The sequence below is a fragment of the Solea solea genome, chromosome 7 (assembly GCF_958295425.1).
Source record: "Solea solea chromosome 7, fSolSol10.1, whole genome shotgun sequence".
NCBI lineage: Eukaryota > Metazoa > Chordata > Actinopteri > Pleuronectiformes > Soleidae > Solea > Solea solea.
In genome coordinates, this window is record NC_081140.1 from 26,177,033 (window position 1) to 26,197,260 (window position 20,228).

A 20,228-nucleotide genomic window follows, 5' to 3' on the forward strand; every position below is an offset into this window, starting at 1 on the left:
TTCAGACTTCACAATGTTAGTGGTAACTTTGGACTGTGAAGACTAGCACCGCACCTCTTATGCCACGTTGAGTGGAACGGTTTAGTTTGGTACAGAACAGTGTATCTTTTTCGTTTCTATAAGGGAAAAGCACCAAAATAACCAGACCCTACTGTTCCATTTTTGGCACCTATCCCTACCAGTTTAAAATGGTATGGTAAGTTCAGTCAGCTGGTGGGGTGACAGAAAAGCATCACTCTGTCTTTCCCTTCAATGCCCAAAGTCTATCCTCATACAAAGTGCGGCATTTTGTTGAGACAAAATGAGCAAGAAAATAAAGTGCTGCTGGACATTCTCCATTGCTGTCTGCTGTGTCAAGTTCGATGTCATCATTCATTGTCGTTGCACCCGTACGTTCCCCCGCCTACCAGGTACTGTTCTCAATTGAAGCACAAGCTTGACCCAAACCGAACCCTACCATGATGGAAACACAACATTAGTGTGCAGCCTAGAAGAAGACACCCGTGTGTGCAGAGCTGACTTTTATGGCGTTTGAATAAGAAATGGAAGAGATATTGGTAAACAGGCCACTTCCGCATCACTGAAGACTGTCGAGCCAATAGATGATACACTTGGCCATGTACCATGTACATGATGTGAAAGGCCCTGGGTATACCTTTGCGCACAGCATGCACGCACAAACTGAATTTCCGCCAGTGTAAGCCCTGCTCACCAAGCAGAAAGAAGAAGTAGTCGCCAAGGATAGTCATTCGACCCTTGAACCGGCTGTCACCCAGAATCCCCTGCCTGACGGTTCTTTAAGCTGTGAGCCACTCGAACCAGGCGTGTCTGATTTAGCCGTAGCATTATTCTCTTCTTTTTTGGTAGGAATGGGTCCTATTCCCTGCATCCTGATTTGTACCGCCACCTGATGGTGTAGTGGGATCTACAGGACCCTGATGCGCGAGTATACCAAGGTATACCACTGGCTTAAGTCAGCAAATGCACAAGATGTGGGTACAAAACTGAAAAGAAAAAGAAAAAAATAAAGAGAAAAGAGAAAAAGAAAAATAATGTGTTAAATAAACAGTGATAGACAAAACTTTGACTTGACTTTTTAAAATTTTAATGTTTAAAAATGTCTCGTGGAGACAGTAGATAGACAGTGATCCTCGGAGAATAAAAAGAAAAAAATGGGATGGACATCATATCAAGTCATGCTGACAGACTTTATAAAAAGTAGAATACGGATGGGAAATAGTAGAATGTGTTGCGACAGGCTTTGAGAAACGTATGTAGACATTTATTTTTTACACATTTATTTGTTTAAAAAAACAAGAATAATACAAAACAAAATTCATATGAAAGATCATTTTAGACATTTGTATTTGTATACATGTATTATGTATTTTCAAAGTTGAGTTTTATGGAGTCACTGAATGGTAAATTATTCCTTTTTCCTTATTCCAATTTCTCTTTTCAGACAGTACAGGTTTCATATTATATCATAAATAAAGGGCTCATATTATAGATTTAGTTACATGATACAAGATATAATAAAAGACATTGTTTAAATGCTCTAAAATGGTTGACAACATATATATGAGCAATAATCAATCTATATATTCTGAATCGATGTATATATGAGTTGAAATATGTGTGTACTTACGTATTTGTTACCTCTTTAGGACCTTTTCTGGCAAAAAACCTGACCTTGCAAGCCATCAAAGAGACCAAAACCTGATCCTGATGAGGCAGAACATCCTCATTTCTGAGGAACTGTTTAATTTAGGACTAAGATTTGAATTGTGATCAGGTTAAAGTTATTATTAAAGGCGTTAACTGGTTGTAGGGATAGTCTACTTTGATTACTGTGTTGTCCAGGACGTTCCCGCTCCACCATGTCAGACGGAAACCACAGCGGTGTGACTGAATTCCTCCTGACAGGATTCCCCGGTCTCCATCCACAGTACCACGGCCTTGTCTCTGCACTTTTGTTCCTGGTTTATTTCCTAACGTTGGTCGGCAACGCCACCATCATTTTCCTGTTTGCAGCCGACCGTCGCCTCCACAAACCCATGTACTACATCATTCTGAATCTCTGCATGTGTGACGCTTTGTTCAGCACCACCACGTTGCCAAAGATCATCAGTAAGTACTGGTTCGGCTCGGGGAGCATTTCATTCATGGCCTGTTTCATTCAAATGTACTTTGTCCACTATCTGGGCTCTGTGAATTCGTTGATTCTCTTCCTCATGGCTTTGGACAGATACTTAGCCATCTGCCACCCTCTCACATACTCAAATGCTCTGAAAATGTCCACTGTCCACATTCTCAGCGTCGCGGCGTGGATCATTTCAAACGCGGGTCCTTTAATGATGGTTATCCGAGCGTATCCTCTGCCTTACTGTGCATCCAACGTCATCAATCACTGCTACTGCGATCACATCGGCATCACGTTGCTGGCGTGCACCGACCGAGCACCGTACGGCTTCCCCGCCTTTATCATGGCGATGATTTTTCTTCTCGGGCCGCTGGCCTTCATCGTGTTCTCGTACAGCTCCATCATCGTCGCCGTGCTGAAGATCGCGGATTCGAGCGGTCGCTTGAAAACTCTGTCCACGTGCAGCACTCAGCTCATCATCATCTCTCTGTATTATTTACCCAGGTGTTTTGTTTACTTGGCCAGCAACGTTGGCCTCAGATTTAGCGTTGATGTGCGAGTCGTGATAATCATGTTGTACAGTCTTTGTCCCCCGATGGTCAACCCTCTCATCTACTGTCTGAGGGCGCAAGATATGAGAGAAAGTCTGTGGAGACACTTGAACAAAAGGAGCATTTCACAGAAAACACAGGTTTCTGCAGTTTGTGGCTGAGCATGTTTTCCTTTTTCTTATTTTTATTTGGAAAAGTGAATGTGGCCAACTTTCAAAGAGTTTTAATGAAAATATAATAACAGCTAAAGATATAACAGAAAGAGAAACAAAAGGGACATTTCACAAAAAGCTAAGTTCTGCAGATTGTGGCTGATCATTGTTTTTCTTTTTCTTATTCTTATGTATTTACTCATTTACATCCATCCATTGTCTACCGCTTTATCCTCCACATGAGGGTAAATCCCAGCTGACATAGGGCGAATGGCCAGGTCACACCCTGGACAGGTCGGCAGTATTTACTTTGTTTTTAAAGTAAATATGACTGTGAAAGAAACGACTTTTTTACAAAAATATAAGAGATAAAAAGATAAGAGGTTTCTTTCTTCTAATAAAGTAAATCAAGCAATGATATATTTTATTGTATATAAGGAAAGTGTGTCTTTATTTCTTGCCGTGCAAATGAATGCCCTCATAATATAATAAAAATACAACTGCATACAAAGGAATAAAGGTTATAGAAATTACAATTTGAATGATTTTACTGTATTTTCCCCAACTTTTCTGGACATGGGGTTTGTAATTTCAATTCAGTTGTGCAGAGAAAAATTAAGTAAGATGTAAAAAGTTGGTGTGCGGTGGATTTTGTGTTGTTCAGTTGTGTTCAAGTGAGTCAAACAATAATAAATATATGTGTATTTTATTTCCCATGGGGGAAATTGTTTCTTTGACAAAAACATACTGAATATGTTTCATGGTTTTAGGACTGTATTTCTTTTGACTGACAAATTTATGGGAGGATCTTTTTCGTACCACTCTTCTCTTTGTGCACTACTCACACATGCTCAGAAGACAACGCCAGAGCAAATGCTAGCTTGCTAAATCCAACGAGACAGTAGCAACAACGTTATGTGTCATGGATATTGCAGCAGAAAAGCTGCCAACAACAGGTGTTTGTCACAAACGAAAGACGTCTTTTTGGGAAAGTTACTGCCAAGAATGTTATAAAGCCACCAAACAAAAAAAGATGACTCTGTGTACCAAATGTCAAATCTGACTTGATTTTAAAAAGAAAGTGGGAGACCAAAGACACAACAACCTTTGTCACCAATTTTCAATGCAGGGATTTGGGATCGTACCGAAACTCGCAGGATTTAACGTGACTTAAGAATAAAAACAGTCTTTTGCTGGCGTCAATTAATAGCTGTTGTGTGTGCGATGTTTTGTGCTAAAAACACAAAAATCTGTGAATGAAGTAATGGCTGAGAAGACGGAATCAACTTGAATTGTACAAGTTATGGTTCTAAACAAATGTACGTAAAGAACGTCTCGCTCTCATTGGTTATTGCGGTGTTCTGCTTTTGCCCCTAATTGGGAAATCAGGAAGATTCTGACGTACCCGATGACGTTAAAATGGTGTCTGTTAAAGATTCCCATATCCCGGAAGTGCCAATCAACGGTGCATTTTGTGTGTATCTGCGTCATTACCCCGTTTATGAAGCCTCCATGTCCATTTTGCTTGGGGCCCCCAAATTCCTTCAAACTGCCCTGATTTTCATCATCATCATCATCATCATCCTCCTCCGCTTATCCAGGGCCGGGTCGCGGGGGCAGCAGTTTCAGCAAGGGACCCCAAACTTCCTTTTCCCGAGCCACATTGACCAGCTCCGACTGAGGGATCCCGAGGCGTTCCCAGGCCAGAGTGGAGATGTAATCTCTCCACCTTGTCCTAGGTCTACCCCGAGGCCTCCTCCCAGCTGGACATGCCTGATACACCTCCCTTGGGAGGCGCCCATCCTTACCTGATGCCGGAACCACCTCAACTGGCTCCTTTCAACGTGAAGGAGCAGCGGTTGTACTCCGAGCTCCCCCCGGATGACCGAGCTTCTCACCCTAACTCTAAGGGAAAAGCCAGCCACTCTTCTGAGGAATCCCATTTCGGCCGCTTGTACCCGCAATCTCCGATTCTCCGGCCCATCTCCCGCTCCCTCGTCCCCTCACTTGTGAACAAGACCCCGAGATACTTGAACTCCTTCACCTGGCGCAAGGAGTCATTCCCTACCTGGAGAAGGCAATCCACCGGTTTCCTGCTAAGAGCCATGGCCTCAGACTTAGAGGTGCTGATCCTCATCCCGAACGCTTCACACTCGGCCACAAACCGATCCAGTGAGCGCTGAAGGTCACATGCCGACGAAGCCATGAGGACCACATCATCTGCAAAAAGCAGCGACAAGATCTCAAGCCCACCAAACCACAACCCCTCTCCCCCACAACTACACCTCGATATCCTGTCCATAAAAATCACAAACAGGATTGGTGATAAAGCGCAGCCCTGGCGAAGGCCAACACCCACAGGAAACAGGCCTGATTTAGTGCCGAGAACCCGGACACAGCTCATACTTTGGGTGTATAGGGATTGGATGGCCCCAAGTAGTGCCCCCCTCACCCCATACTCCCGCAGCACCTCCCAGAGTATCTCCCTGGGAACCCGATCATACGCCTTCTCCAGGTCCACAAAACACATGTAGACCGGATGGGCGTACTCCCAGGCCCCCTCTAGGATCCCTGCAAGAGTAAAGAGCTGGTCTGTTGTTCCATGACCAGGACGGAATCCGCATTGTTCCTCTTGAATCCGAGGTTCGACTACCGGTCGAACCCTCCTTTCCAGTACCTTGGAGTAAACCTTACCAGGGAGGCTGAGAAGTGTGATGCCCCGGTAATTGGCACACACTCTCAGGTCACCCTTTTTGAAAAGGGGGGCCACCACCCCAGTTTGCCATTCCTTCAGTACTGACTCTGACCTCCATGCAATGTTGAAGAGACGTGTCATCCAAGACAGCCCCTCCACACCCAGAGCCTTTAGCATTTCTGGGCGGATCTCATCAACCCCTGGGGCCTTGTTTAACCACCTCAGTGACCTCTCTCAGGGAGATTGACGATGATCCCCCATCAGCTTCCCTCTCTTCCTCCACCACAGAGGGTAGGGGTGCAACGGATAAAAAACTCACGGATCGGATCGTTCCGCGGATCAGACTCACGGATCGGATAATTTTTCCAGAAACACCTTGGTGCCGACTGATAGTCCTTCTCCATGTCCTCTCCGAACTTTTCCCATACCCGCTGCTTTGCGTCTGCCACAGCAGAGGCTGCCGCCCTTCGGGCCCGTTGATACCTTACTACTGCCTCAGGAGTCCTCCGGGATAACATATCTCGGAAACACTCCTTCTTCAGTCGGACAGCTTCCCTGACCCCCGGTGTCCACCACGATGTCCGAGGGTTACTGCCTCTTGAGGCACCTTAAGCCCTGGAGCCACAGCTCTCCACTAAAGCTTTCACAATAGAGTCTTTGAACACTGCCCATTCAGGTTCAATGTCCCCAGCCTCCACAAGGATACAGGAAAAGCTCCGCTGGAGGTGAGAGTTGAAGGCCTCTCGGACAGGGGCATCCTCCAGACGTTCCCAGTTCATCCGCACTACACGTTTGGGTTTACCAGTCCTCCCCATCCTCTGACCCAACTCACCACCAGATGTTGATCAGTTGACAGCTCTGCCCCTCTCTTCACCCGAGTGTCCAGAACATGCGGCCTCAGATCCGATGAAACGATCACAAAATCGATCATCGACCTTCGGCCAAGGACACTCTGGTACCAAGTACACTTATGAGCGTCCTTATGTTTGAACATGGTGTTTGTTATGGATAGTCCATGACTTGCACAGAAATCCAACAACAAATGACCACTCTGATTTAGATCAGGTAGGCCGTTCCTCCCAATCACACCTCTCCAGGTTTCCCCATCGTTGCCCACATCATTGCGCTTTGAAATCCCGCAGGAGAACTATGGAGTCCCCCGACGGAGCCCCTTGCAGGACTCCATCTAGGGCCTCCAAGAAGGCCGGATACTCCGAGCTGCTGTTCGGTGCATAGGCACAAACAGCAGTCAGGGCTTTCCCCCCCCGCAACCCTAAGGTGCAGGGAGGCGACCCTCTGGGGTAAACTCCAACACAGCGGCGCTCAGCCAGGGGCTTGTGAGTATCCGCACACCCGCCCGGCGCCTTACACCCTGGGCAACTCCGGAGAAGAAAAACTTCCAACCCCTGTGGTTCCAGAGCCAAGGCTGTGCGTGGAGGTAAGCCCCACCAGATCTAACTGGTAGCACTCCATCTCCCACACAAGCTCCGGCTCTTTCCCCCACAGGGAGGTGACGTTCCACGTCCCCAGAGCCAGCTTTTGCCGCTCAGGTCCAGTACGTCGAGACCCCCGACCTTCACTGCCACCCATATGGCAGCGCACCCGACCCCAGTCGGTCTCCCTGCAGATGGTGGGTCCACAGGAGGACGATGAAGAGGCCATGGGACTTGTTCGGGCTGTGCCCGGCCGGGCCCCGTGGTAGACCTGGCCACCAGGCGTTCGCTCACGGGACCTCCGTCTGGGCCTGGCTCCAGGCGGGGGCCCGGGCTTCCTCCGGGCAGGGCCACTCTCTTCCTCTGTCGTTTGTTTCGTGGGGTCTTTGAACAATTCTTCGTCAGGCCCCTCCCCTGAGACCAATTTGCCTTGGGAGACCCTACCAGGAGCACTAGGCTCCAGACAACACAGCTCTCAGAATCAAAGGGACACTCAAACCTCTCCACCACAATAAGGTGATGGTTCCCTGAATTTGTTGAGACAAAATGTTGAGACAAAATGAGCAAGAAAGAAAAGTGCTGCTGGACATTCTCCATTGCTGTCTGCTGTGTCTCGTTCGATGTCGTCATTCACTGTCGTCGCACCAGTACGTTCCCCCACCTACCATGTACCAGGTACTGTTCTCAACTGAAGCACAAGCTTGACCCAAACCGAACCCTACCATGGTGGAATCACAACATTAGTGTACAGCATACTAGAACTTATTGGACAAAGAAGAAGAAGACACCTCTGTGTGCAGAGCTGACTTTTATGGCGTTTGAATAAGAAATGCAAGAGATATTGGTAAACAGGCCACCGCATCACTGAAGACTGTCATGCCAATAGAGGATACACTTGGCCATATACCATGTACATGATGTTAAAGGCCCTGGGTATACCTTTGCGCACAGCATGCACAAACAAACATGCACAAAAGTCGCCAAGGATAGTCATCCGACCCTTGAACCGGCTGACACCCAGAATCCCCAGCCTGACGGTTCTTTTAGCTGTGAGCCGCTCGAACCAGAAGTGTCTGAGTGAGCCGTAGCATTGTTCTCTTCTTCTTTGGTAGGATTGGGTCCTATTCCCTGCGTCCAGACTTGTACCGCCACCTGATGGTGTAGTGGGATACTACAGGACCCTGATGCGCGAGTATACCAGGGTATACCACAGGCTTAAGTCAGCAAACGCACAAGATGTGGCTACAAAATTAAAAGGAAAAGAAAAGAACAAAGAGAAAATAAAAAAATAAAAATAATGTGTTAAATAAACAGTGATAGACAAAACTTTGACTTGACTTTTTAGAATTTTAATGTTTAAAAATATCTCGTGGAGACAGTAGATAGACAGTGATCCTCAGAGAATAAAAAGAAAAAAATGGGATGGATTCCAGTCGGACATCATATCGAGTCATGCTGACAGACTTCATAAAAAGTAGAATACGGACGGGAGATAGTAGAATATGTTGCGACAGGCTTTGAGAAACGTATGTGTACATTTATTTTTTACAAATATATTTATTTAAAAAAACAAGAATAATAGAAAACAAAATTCATATGAAAGATCATTTTAGACATTTGTATTTGTATACATGTATTATGTATTTTTAAAAGTGAGTTTCATGGAGTCACTGAATGGTAAATTATTCCTTTTTCCTTATTCCAATTTCTCTTTTCAGACAGTACAGGTTTCATATTATATCATAAATAAAGGGCTCATATTATAGATTTAGTTACATGATACAGGATATAATAAAAGACATTGTTTAAATGCTCTAAAATGGTTGACAACATATATATGAGCAATAATCAATTTATATATTCTGAATCGATGTATATATGAGTTGAAATATGTGTGTGTACTTGTGTATTTGTTACCTCTTTAGGACCTTTTCTGGCAAAAAACCTGACCTTGCAAGCCATCAAGGAGACCAAAACCTGATCCTGATGAGGCAGAACATCCTCATTTCTGAGGAACTGGTTAATTTAGGACTAAGATTTGAATTGTGATCAGGTTAAAGTTATTATTAAAGGCGTTAACTGGTTGTAGTGATAGTCTACTTTGATTACTGTGTTGTCCAGGACGTTCCCGCTCCACCATGTCAGAAGGAAACCACAGCGGTGTGACTGAATTCCTCCTGACAGGATTCCCCGGTCTCCATCCCCAGTACCACGGCCTTGTCTCTGCACTTTTGTTCCTGGTTTATTTCCTAACGTTGGTCGGCAACGCCACCATCATTTTCCTGTTTGCAGCCGACCGTCGCCTCCACAAACCCATGTACTACATCATTCTGAATCTCTGCATGTGTGACGCTTTGTTCAGCACCACCACGTTGCCAAAGATCATCAGTAAGTACTGGTTCGGCTCGGGGAGCATTTCATTCATGGCCTGTTTCATTCAAATGTACTTTGTCCACTATCTGGGCTCTGTGAATTCGTTGATTCTCTTCCTCATGGCTTTGGACAGATACTTAGCCATCTGCCACCCTCTCACATACTCAAATGCCCTGAAAATGTCCACTGTCCACATTCTCAGCATCACGGCGTGGATCATCGCAAACGCGGGTCCTTTAATGATGGTTATCCGAGCGTATCCTCTGCCTTACTGTGCATCCAACGTCATCAATCACTGCTACTGCGATCACATCGGCATCACGGTGCTGGCGTGCACCGACCGAGCACCGTACGGCTTCACCGCCTTTATCATGGCGATGATTTTTCTTCTCGGGCCGCTGGCCTTCATCGTGTTCTCATACAGCTCCATCATTGTCGCCGTGCTGAAGATCGCGGATTCGAGCGGTCGCATGAAAACTCTGTCCACGTGCAGCACTCAGCTCATCATCATCTCTCTGTATTATTTACCCAGGTGTTTCGTTTACTTGGCCAGCAACGTTGGCCTCAGATTTAGCGTCGACGTGCGAGTCGTGATAATCATGTTGTACAGTCTTTGTCCCCCGATGGTCAACCCTCTCATCTACTGTCTGAGGGCGCAAGATATGAGAGAAAGTCTGTGGAGACACTTGAACAAAAGGAGCATTTCACAGAAGACACAGGTTTCTGCAGTTTGTGGCTGAGCATGTTTTCCTTTTTCTTATTTTTATTTGGAAATGTGAATGTGTCCAAATGTTTAAAGAGTTTTTATGAAAATATTATAATATTATAAGCTAAGTTCTGCAGTTTGTGGCTGATCATGTTTTTCTTTTTCTTATTCTTGTGTATTTACTCATTTACACCCATCCATTGTCTACCGCTTTATCCTCCACATGAGGGTTGCAGGGCTGCAGGGCTGCTGGTGCAAATCCCAGCTGACATAGGGCGAATGGCTGGGTCACACCCTGGACAGGTCGCCAGTATTTACTTTGTTTTTAAAGTAAATATGACTGTGAAAGAAACAACTTTTTTTACAAAATTATAAAGGATAAAAGGATATGAAAAAGAGATTTCTTTCTCTTTTTTTAAAGTAAATCAAGCAAAAAATATATTTTGTAATCGAGAGCCGCTGCCATGCGAAACCTCTGGAACCTGCGGATCCACCGCGGCCATTCTGCTGGACTTGAATAGTCGAACGGTTCTGGGGGTGTTAACTGTACAGCTGTCGCCATCTGTGTTAATTCCCACGTCCTTTCACGTCCGGAATCCGAGTCCTCCGGCGCGCCGTCTCTCTCGACTCACTCCCCGATGTGCCGGTGCTGTTCGGAGCTCTACTGTCGTCTTCGTAGCGGCCAGTTCCGGTTAAAACTGCGCGAAACGTCCATGGTCGCCAGCTTACACTGTTCTGAAACTACGCGGCGACTTACGGTTCACCACTTCTGACACCATGTATAATAATAACACAGGACACCGGTGAGTTGCTTTTTAGTCACTCTGTTTACTGTTTAGCCAGAAGCACAATGTTACACACATTGCATTGTGGGAGCTAAGCCTCCTAAGACTAGTAGTCTTACTACTACTACAGTTATAGAAATTACAATTTGAATGGTTTTACTGTATTTTTCCCAACTTTTCTGGACATGGGGTTTGTAATTTCAATTCAGTTGTGCAGAAAAAAATAAAGTAAAATGTAAAAAGTTGGTATGCGGTGGATATTGTGTTGTTCTGTTGTGTTCAGGTTTTCTGGCTGTGATGCAAACGTTCAAAGTCTTAGTTATGAAAATAGTTTCCACACTTAGAGACTCGGCATGAATAACCAAACCTCAGTACTCTGTTCAGACTGAACCTTCTTTTCCCTAAAGACGTATTGATTGGCGACAACATTAAAGTTTATTCTTGTTTTTCTTATTCTTAAAAAAAGCCTTAGTATGAAAGTAAAATAAGAAAATAGCGATATGAGAGAAAGTCGGCAGAAGGAGCGACAACAAAAGCAGCATTTCACCAAATATCTTTCTGCACTTAGTGATTGAACAATTTCGGTTTGGCAGTGAAAACCCTGAAGTTCTGCACTGGGTAAAAAAAGAGAAAAATTGCAAAATGTAATTACTTTATCTTATATTTCAGCCTAATAATAACAATAATTCCCACCACAGTTGTAACCAATTAATTAATGCACAAAAATGTAAGTCAGTTGTGGAAATGGACAGGCCTGTAAAACCACCATCAATCATATTGAACATCCCCGACAAAATAATCAGATTATGATGCATCAATCAAACTACCATCGCCCCTCCCCCCCCATGCGTGTACCACTCTTCTCTTCATGCACTACTCACACATGCTCAGAAGACAACGCCAGAGCAAATGCTCGCTTGCTAAATCCAACGAGACAGTAGCAACAACGTTATGTGACATGGATATTGCAGCAGAAAAGCTGCCAACAACAGGTGTTTGTCACAAACGAAAGACGTCTTTTTGGGAAAGTTACTGCCAACAATGTTATAAAGCCACCAAACAAAAAAAGATGACTCTGTTTACCAAATGTCAAATCTGACTTGATTTTGAAAAGAACGTTCTTTTCTTTTAAAAAGAAAAGAACAAAGAGAAAAGAGAAAAATAAAAATATTGTGTTAAATAAATAGTGATAGACAAAACTTTGACTTGACTTTTTAGAATTTTAATGTTTAAAAATATCTCGTGGAGACAGTAGATAGACAGTGATCCTCAGAGAATAAAAAGAAAAAAATGGGATGGATTCCAGTCGGACATCATATCGAGTCATGCTGACAGACTTCATAAAAAGTAGAATACGGACGGGAGATAGTAGAATATGTTGCGACAGGCTTTGAGAAACGTATGTGTAAATTTATTTTTTACACATATATTTATTTTAAAAAACAAGAATAATAGAAAACAAAATTCATATGAAAGATAATTTAGACATTTGTATTTGTATACATGTATTATGTATTTTTAAAGGTGAGTTTCATGGAGTCACTGAATGGTGAATTATTCCTTTTACCTTATTCCAATTTCTCTTTTCAGACAGTACAGGTTTCATATTATATCAAAAATAAAGGGCTCATATTATAGATTTAGTTACATGATACAGGATATAATAAAAGACATTGTTTAAATGCTCTAAAATGGTTGACAACATATATATGAGCAATAATCAATTTATATATTCTGAATCGATGTATATATGAGTTGAAATATGTGTGTGTACTTATGTATTTGTTACCTCTTTAGGACCTTTTCTGGCAAAAAACCCGACCTTGCAAGCCATCAAGGAGACCAAAACCTGATCCTGATGAGGCAGAACATCCTCATTTCTGAGGAACTGGTTAATTTAGGACTAAGATTTGAATTGTGATCAGGTTAAAGTTATTATTAAAGGCGTTAACTGGTTGTAGTGATAGTCTACTTTGATTACTGTGTTGTCCAGGACGTTCCCGCTCCACTATGTCAGAAGGAAACCACAGCGGTGTGACTGAATTCCTCCTGACAGGATTCCCCGGTCTCCATCCACAGTACCGCGGCCTTGTCTCTGCACTTTTGTTCCTGGTTTATTTCCTAACGTTGGTCGGCAACGCCACCATCATTTTCCTGTTTGCAGCCGACCGTCGCCTCCACAAACCCATGTACTACATCATTCTGAATCTCTGCATGTGTGACGCTTTGTTCAGCACCACCACGTTGCCAAAGATCATCAGTAAGTACTGGTTCGGCTTGGGGAGCATTTCATTCATGGCCTGTTTCATTCAAATGTACTTTGTCCACTATCTGGGCTCTGTGAATTCGTTGATTCTCTTCCTCATGGCTTTGGACAGATACTTAGCCATCTGCCACCCTCTCACATACTCAAATGCCCTGAAAATGTCCACTGTCCACATTCTTAGCATCACGGCGTGGATCATTGCAAATGCGGGTCCTTTGATGGTGGTTATCCGAGCGTATCCTCTGCCTTACTGTGCATCCAACGTCATCAATCACTGCTACTGCGATCACATCGGCATCACGTTGCTGGCATGCACGGACCGCGCACCGTACGGCTTCCCCGCCTTTACCATGGCGATGATTTTTCTTCTCGGGCCACTGGCATTCATCGTGTTCTCGTACTGCTCCATCATCGTCGCCGTGCTTAAGATTGCGGATTCAAGCGGTCGCATGAAAACTCTGTCCACATGCAGCACTCAGCTCATCATCATCTCTCTGTATTATTTCCCCAGGTGTTTCTTTTACTTGGCCAGCAACGTTGGTCTCAGATTTAGCGTCGACATGCGACTCGTGATAATCATGTTGTACAGTCTTTGTCCCCCGATGGTCAACCCTCTCATCTACTGTCTGAGGGCGCAAGATATGAGAGAAAGTCTGTGGAGACACTTGAACAAAAGGAGCATTTCACAGAAAACACAGGTTTCTGCAGTTTGTGGCTGAGCATGTTTTCCTTTTTCTTATTTTTATTTGGAAATGTGAATGTGTTCAACGTTCAAAGAGTTCGAAGAGAAACAAAATGGACATTTCACAAAAAGCTAAGTTCTGCAGTTTGTGGCTGATCATGTTTTTCTTCTTCTTATTCTTATGTATTTACTCATTTACATCCATCCATTGTCTACCGCTTTATCCTCCACATGAGGGTAAATCCCAGCTGACATAGGGCGAATGGCCAGGTCAAACCCTGGACAGGTCGGCAGTATTTACTTTTTTTTTAATGTAAATATGACTGTGAAAGAAACAACTTTTCTACAAAAATATAAGAGATAAAAAGATATGAAAAAGTGGTTTCTTTCTTTTTTTAAAGTAAATCAAGCAAAAAATATATTTTATTGTATATAGGGAAAGTGTGTCTTTATTTCTTGCCGTGCATATGAATGCCCTCATAATATAGTAACAATACAACTGCATACAAAGGAATAAAGGTTATAGAAATTACAATTTGAATGATTTTACTGTATTTTTCCCAACTTTTCTGGACATGTAATTTCAATTTGGTTGTGCAGAGAAAAATAAAGTAAAATGTAAAAAGTTGGTGTGTGGTGGATATTGTGTTGTTCTGTTGTGTTCAAGTGAGTCCAACAGTAATAAATATGAGAGTGTATTTTATTGTCACTGAGGTTTTCTGGCTGCGATGCAAACATTCAAAGTCTTAGTTATGAAAATAGTTTCCACACTTAGAGACTCGGCATTAATAACCAAACCTCAGTACTCTGTTCAGACTGAACCGTGTTTTCGCTAAAGACGTATTGATTGGCGACAACATTAAAGTTTATTCTTGTTTTACTTATTCTTAAAAAAAACCTTAGTATGAAAGTAAAATAAGAGAATAACGATATGAGAGAAAGTCGTCAGAAGCAGAAGCATTTCTCCAAAAATCTCTGCAGTGATTTGGCAGTGAAAACACTGAGAAACCATTATTTCAGTGTCTAAAGTGCATCGACGTTGTTTCGCCTCACCTCACTCTTTCCTTTCCAAGCATGTTGTTGAAAATATGTTGCCTTAATTTAGCACCAAAACTAAAAAGATGTTAAGTTTGTCCATGGTGAGCTACTGTAAAAACGCAGTGGTCCAAAATTGGCGCCTCCATACAGTAAAGCACACCTTGCTCCTGATATGAATATAAAAGGCTCATTCTGGGTAAAAAAAGAGAAAAATTGCAAAATGTAATTACTTTATCTTATATTTCAGCCTAATAATAACAATAATTCCCCCCAAAAATGTACTCACTGGACATTTAAATAGAGGTTTACACAAGTCAGCAAATTGCTGATTGTAGCTTTAGGCTAATTGCTGAATTTTTTTCTTTCTAAACTTGACTTTACTGTTTTTGTGTCGTAATCCTTTGAGGATTTATTAAACGTAGGGTGCGAGATTATTTTCTGTATTGATTAAAATCATTTTCACACCACAGTTGTAACCAATTAATTAATGCACAAAATGTCAGTCAGCGGCCGAAACGGACAGGCCTTTAAAACCACTGTGGGCTTCAGCACCCACAGCGTGTTCAGAGGAGGAAGGAAGAGTCAACTGGTGGTGGAAAATAAGGCTTTATTGTCCCAAAAACGTCTACCAAAACAATCTTACACAAGTCACCGCAGTCGCTCCGACAGCTGAGCGTGTGCCTGTGTCCTTTCGTGTTTTTCCGCTCATCTCTGCCTCGCTTCTGTCTGTGGACCCAGCCTACTGCAAGAGACCAGAACCAGGTTACAAGTGTGCTTTTATAGCTGACTGATTACCTGATTCTGATTACCTGAGTCGGACCATGCCCCGCTCCAATGGCTCCACCTGCGGAGCGGGAGAGAAAGTCAGCCACGACCATGTGGTTACCCGGCCTATGGATCACCTCGAACCGGAAGGGCTGTAACGCCAGATACCAGCAAGTGATCCGCACGTTGGCATCTTTCATGCGGTGGAGCCAGCAGTCGGTGGAGCCAGCAGTGTCGTGAAAAAGAGGGTGAATGGGCGCCCCAGGAGGTAGTAGCGGAGGGCCCCAACCACCCACCGTATGGTGAGGCACTCTTTCTCCACCAAACTGTAATTCACGTCCCGCTGAGCCAGCTTTCGGCTAATGTACAGTACGGGGCGGTCGATCCCCTCCAACTCCTGTGACAAAACGGCCCCCAGCCCGCTGTTCGAGGCGTCGGTCTTCAGGATGAAAGGGAGAGAAAAGTTAGGTGTGTACAAAAGTGGCTCCCCACAGAGGGTTCGCTTTACCCTCTCAAACGCCAGCTGACAAGGCTCCGTCCACTGGACCGGATCTGAGGCACCCTTTCGGGTCAGGTCGGTTAGGGGGCTGGTCAGCTCTGAGAAAGCCGGAATGAACCTTCTATAGTAACCAGCCAGCCCCAGAAACCTCCTGACCTCTTTTTTTGTCTTGGGTATTGGGCAGGCTGCAATAGCTGCCGTCTTTTGTTTCTGTGGACGCACCTGCCCGCCCCCCCAAGTGGTACCCCAAATACCGTACCTCCCTCCGTCCAACAGCACACTTCCCTGGATTGGCCGTGAGCCCCGCCTTCCTCGGGGACTCAAGCACTGCTCCCACCTGCTGCATATGCTGCTCCCAGTTCCACTATGAATGATGACGTCATCCAAGTAGGCCGCAGCATATGCAGCCACTCCTCCCTCTCCTCCAGCAGCCGCCACTCTAACCATACCCCACTGCCACAACCACCTTCAATCATATTGAACATCCCCAACAAAATAATCAGATCATGATGCATCAATCAAACTGCCATCGCCCCTCCCCCCCATGCGCGTTCACTCTTCTCTTCGTGCACTACTCACACATGCTCAGAACGCCAGAGCAAATGCTAGCTTGCTAAATCCAACGAGACAGTAGCAACAACGTTATGTGTCATGGATATTGCAGCAAAAAAGCTGCCAACAACAGGTGTTTGTCACAAACGAAAGACGTCTTTTTGGGAAAGTTCCTGCCGAGAAAAGACAAGAGTGAACGTCGGTGCTGTGTTCAAACAGTGGTGACAACTGAGTGATACTCTGTTTCTACTGGACAGGTAGGTTAACTTTATGTCTTTGTGATCTATCCATCCATTTTCTACCACTTTGTCAGGAGGTTGCAGTGGGTTATGTGCCAATCTTAGTTAACATAGGGCGATAGGCGGAGTCACACCATGGAGAGTTCGCTAGTCCATCACAGGGCCACACATAGAGACAAATAACCATTCACCCTCACTCTCAGAATGTCCAATTTAGCGCTAACCACTGCACGAAGCCTTTGGCCCCGTCTTTGTGATATTGTAAGTATTTGTTGTTTTGGCATCACGTTGTCACTTGAACAAGTATCCAAAGAAGTTACCAAAAAAAGTATAGATGCTGGGCCGTGCATCGTGAATCGTGTTTGTTGCATGTTCCTGTGCTCTAGAGGCGGAGCTTCGGAGGGAGGTCTAAATGTAGACTGTTTTTCCAGGACTCCAACCCTACCTTTAAAGACCAGACTTGATAAAAGGCTGATGTGACCTGACCTGGAGGCGTCATAAGGACATTCGGACTGAGCTCTTCAAAAGTAAGGGTCTAATTCAGTCATTAGACATGTGGGGTTTTATTACATGTGGAGCTTTATTTTGAATTGTTTATTATCGTTTGTCTCATTTAAGTTGAATAATTCAGACTTGTTCTCTCTTCATGCAGGTTGTTATTTCATGTTTTTTCTTCCTAATTCTTCTTTTTGAAAAGTCAAATGATGATCCTCACGAACGTGACGAGGATGAGGAGCTTCTTCATCCTGGGATTCCCTGGACTTTCACCTCAGTATTATGGACCCGTGTCTGCTCTGCTCTTTGTCGTCTACCTGTCCATCGCAGTAGGGAACATTTTCATTTTGGCCTTTGTTTCGTGTGAGAAGTCGCTCCAAAAACCGACATATCTGGTGTTTTGTCACCTGGCGCTGAACGACCTGACGTTCGGCACCGTGACTCTCCCAAAGATCATTTCCAAATACTGGTTTGGCGACAGTGTTGTTCCGTTTTACGGCTGTTTCGTGCAGATGTTCTTCGTCCACTATTTAGGTTCCGTGACCTCGTTCATCCTGCTGGTGATGGCTCTGGATCGATTCATCGCGATATGCGTCCCGCTGCGTTATCCCGTCCTTGTGACGAACAACATCATCTCGGCGCTCAGTGGCTTCGCCTGGTTCATCCCTCTGCCTCTGATGGTGGCCGTCGTCCTCCACGTCCTCACGCTGCCGTTCTGTAAATCAAACGTCATCGCTCAGTGTTACTGCGACCACATCTCCATCACGAGCCAAGCGTGCGGTGAGGACGTGAGAATCGTCGCCATCACCTCGCTGTGCGTCGCCATGTTCTGTCTCTTGGTTCCTCTCGCTTTCATCTTGTTTTCCTACATTTCCATCCTTGCGGTCATTTTGAAAATGACCAACGCCGCGGGACGCAAGAAGACCTTGTCCACGTGTAGCCCACAGATATTCATCACATGTCTGTTTTACCTGCCCAGATGTTTCGTGTACGTCGCCAACACCGTCGGCTTCTCCTTCAGTTTGGACGTTCGCATTTTACTGATATTGTTGTACAGTCTTTTGCCTCCCGCCGTTAATCCACTCATCTACTGTTTCAAGACTCAGGACATCAAGCAGATGTTGATGAAGAGGTTGAATAGAAGGAAAATTGGAATTGAGATAAAATTGTCGTATTGATGTCAATGTGAGATTTTTCTTCTGACATCAATTTGGTCATAGAATGATAATACTTTTTTAATGATGTATACATTAGGGTTAGTATTCTTTTCTTTTATTACATTTTGATAATTTCAAACACTTGTTTTTGTTATTTTGTACTTTTTATTTTGAAAATCTTACTTTATATCATAGTGTCGTGCTGTCTGCTTCCAAACCTTGCTGTTGTAACAAGTGAACAACTTGTCTGTAAAACCATTACATTTCATAGTAATCACAGGTAATAATGATGGGAAATGTGTTTTTGTGACTGACAATTTGAACACAATTATATAGTAATGATCAATTTTCATGTGACGTTACCACAAGCATTTAACTGACTGTTACTTTGGAAATAACCTTGTATTACTGTAATATTACCATGGATATGTGTTTACTGGTCTGCACCCGCTGTACTTATACTACAACGGGTACTTTTGTATCTCGTTATGAATTGAAATTACTCATATGTTTAATGTTTCTCTTTCTTTTATCTGCAATGTAGGGATTTATTTGTGTTAGTGGCTCCAAAAAGAGGCTCGTTATCAATGGGACTTTTTCCTAAATTAAAGGTTAAATGTGTGTAAATGTCAGTTGAATTATTTTTGATTGGGATGAAATTGAAGATAGTATTGTGACACATATCTTTTTGTAAATGTATAAAGATTTTGTGAATTGGTGTTTTTTTGTTTTTTTTATGTCAATAAATGTCATCTTGACTCTGTTCTTTGAGGCTCTTTTTTAATTAAATCAACTTTTCGAAGACAAGAAAACGATATAAACTGACACACACTGCATTCTTACTTTCTGTGAAAAGTTGTATTAGTTTAAATCCTGTTTTATCACAAATTTACCATGATAGCATCAGATAAGTTAAATCATTAACATCCCAGGCATTGGTCTCACATTTATCAAATATTGTATTTTCATATTTTTCTTACATTTGTGTGTATTTGAACATGAAAAAAAAGAGAATAGATGGAGGTAAATTTTGTGCAAAGTGTGTGTAAAAACAGAGATATTCCATCTTTCTTTTCTCTCTGTTTTCTACATTCTCTATGAAAGCTGGAGTTTGTAACTTTTACATGTAAATAATTGAGTGTTAAATTCAAAACTTTATGAAGTCGGCCACTTTCACACACATTACCTTCTGAAAAATAACAATAAGTGACACCACTAAATACATTTATCCATGCCTTAAGTCTATTCTGTACTGGAATTAACATAATGCTTTGCAAAATCATGAAGCAGTAGGTGTAGATATACATTTTATTCATTGTGCAAATAAATAAGATAAGAAAAATAATAGTTGTAAGCAAAGGAGCAGCTTATCCAGTCTACTCTTTTAGTCATTATCATGTTATCCAATAATGCAGTTCATATATTAGCCAATATCAATATAGTGCCAATATTTTGTAAGGTTTTTATGTATAATATTTATTTCATGGTGTCAATTTGTGAATGGATTACTTTTGCAAACCAAATTGCCCTCCAGGAACAGCAAAAACGTTCTATTCTATTATAAAATGAGTTCACACAATGCTGATTAATCCAGGGACGACACACAACTCTCTCTGTGTTTCTCCGTATACCAGTTTTTTGGTTCTCGTGTCTGTGGTGACATTCCCATACACATTTTACGTCACGACTGAGGTTGA

The 20,228-nt window shown here is 43.3% G+C and overlaps 4 protein-coding genes across 4 annotated transcripts; all 4 read left to right on the forward strand.

The window, feature by feature from the left end:
* The first annotated feature begins 1,880 nt into the window (after window positions 1-1,880).
* On the forward strand, window positions 1,881-2,855 carry LOC131462277 (olfactory receptor 2AT4-like). The gene has a single exon (XM_058633333.1). It carries the CDS (start codon window positions 1,881-1,883, stop codon window positions 2,853-2,855), a length of 975 nt encoding a protein of 324 aa, XP_058489316.1.
* A 6,257-nt stretch (window positions 2,856-9,112) lies between these two features.
* On the forward strand, window positions 9,113-10,087 carry LOC131462278 (olfactory receptor 2AT4-like). Its single transcript, XM_058633334.1, has one exon. The coding sequence runs from the start codon at window positions 9,113-9,115 to the stop codon at window positions 10,085-10,087; it is 975 nt and encodes a 324-aa protein (XP_058489317.1).
* A 2,761-nt stretch (window positions 10,088-12,848) lies between these two features.
* On the forward strand, window positions 12,849-13,823 carry LOC131462279 (olfactory receptor 2AT4-like). The gene has a single exon (XM_058633335.1). The coding sequence runs from the start codon at window positions 12,849-12,851 to the stop codon at window positions 13,821-13,823; it is 975 nt and encodes a 324-aa protein (XP_058489318.1).
* A 3,757-nt stretch (window positions 13,824-17,580) lies between these two features.
* On the forward strand, window positions 17,581-18,552 carry LOC131462929 (olfactory receptor 2AT4-like). The gene has a single exon (XM_058634505.1). The coding sequence runs from the start codon at window positions 17,581-17,583 to the stop codon at window positions 18,550-18,552; it is 972 nt and encodes a 323-aa protein (XP_058490488.1).
* Window positions 18,553-20,228: the final 1,676 nt, after the last annotated feature.

Excerpts from the sequence above, each read along its gene's own strand:
- LOC131462277 (XM_058633333.1), top strand. The coding sequence starts at position 1,881 with ATGTCAGACGGAAACCACAGCGGTGTGACTGAATTCCTCCTGACAGGA.
- LOC131462278 (XM_058633334.1), top strand. The coding sequence starts at position 9,113 with ATGTCAGAAGGAAACCACAGCGGTGTGACTGAATTCCTCCTGACAGGA.
- LOC131462279 (XM_058633335.1), top strand. The coding sequence starts at position 12,849 with ATGTCAGAAGGAAACCACAGCGGTGTGACTGAATTCCTCCTGACAGGA.
- LOC131462929 (XM_058634505.1), top strand. The coding sequence starts at position 17,581 with ATGATGATCCTCACGAACGTGACGAGGATGAGGAGCTTCTTCATCCTG.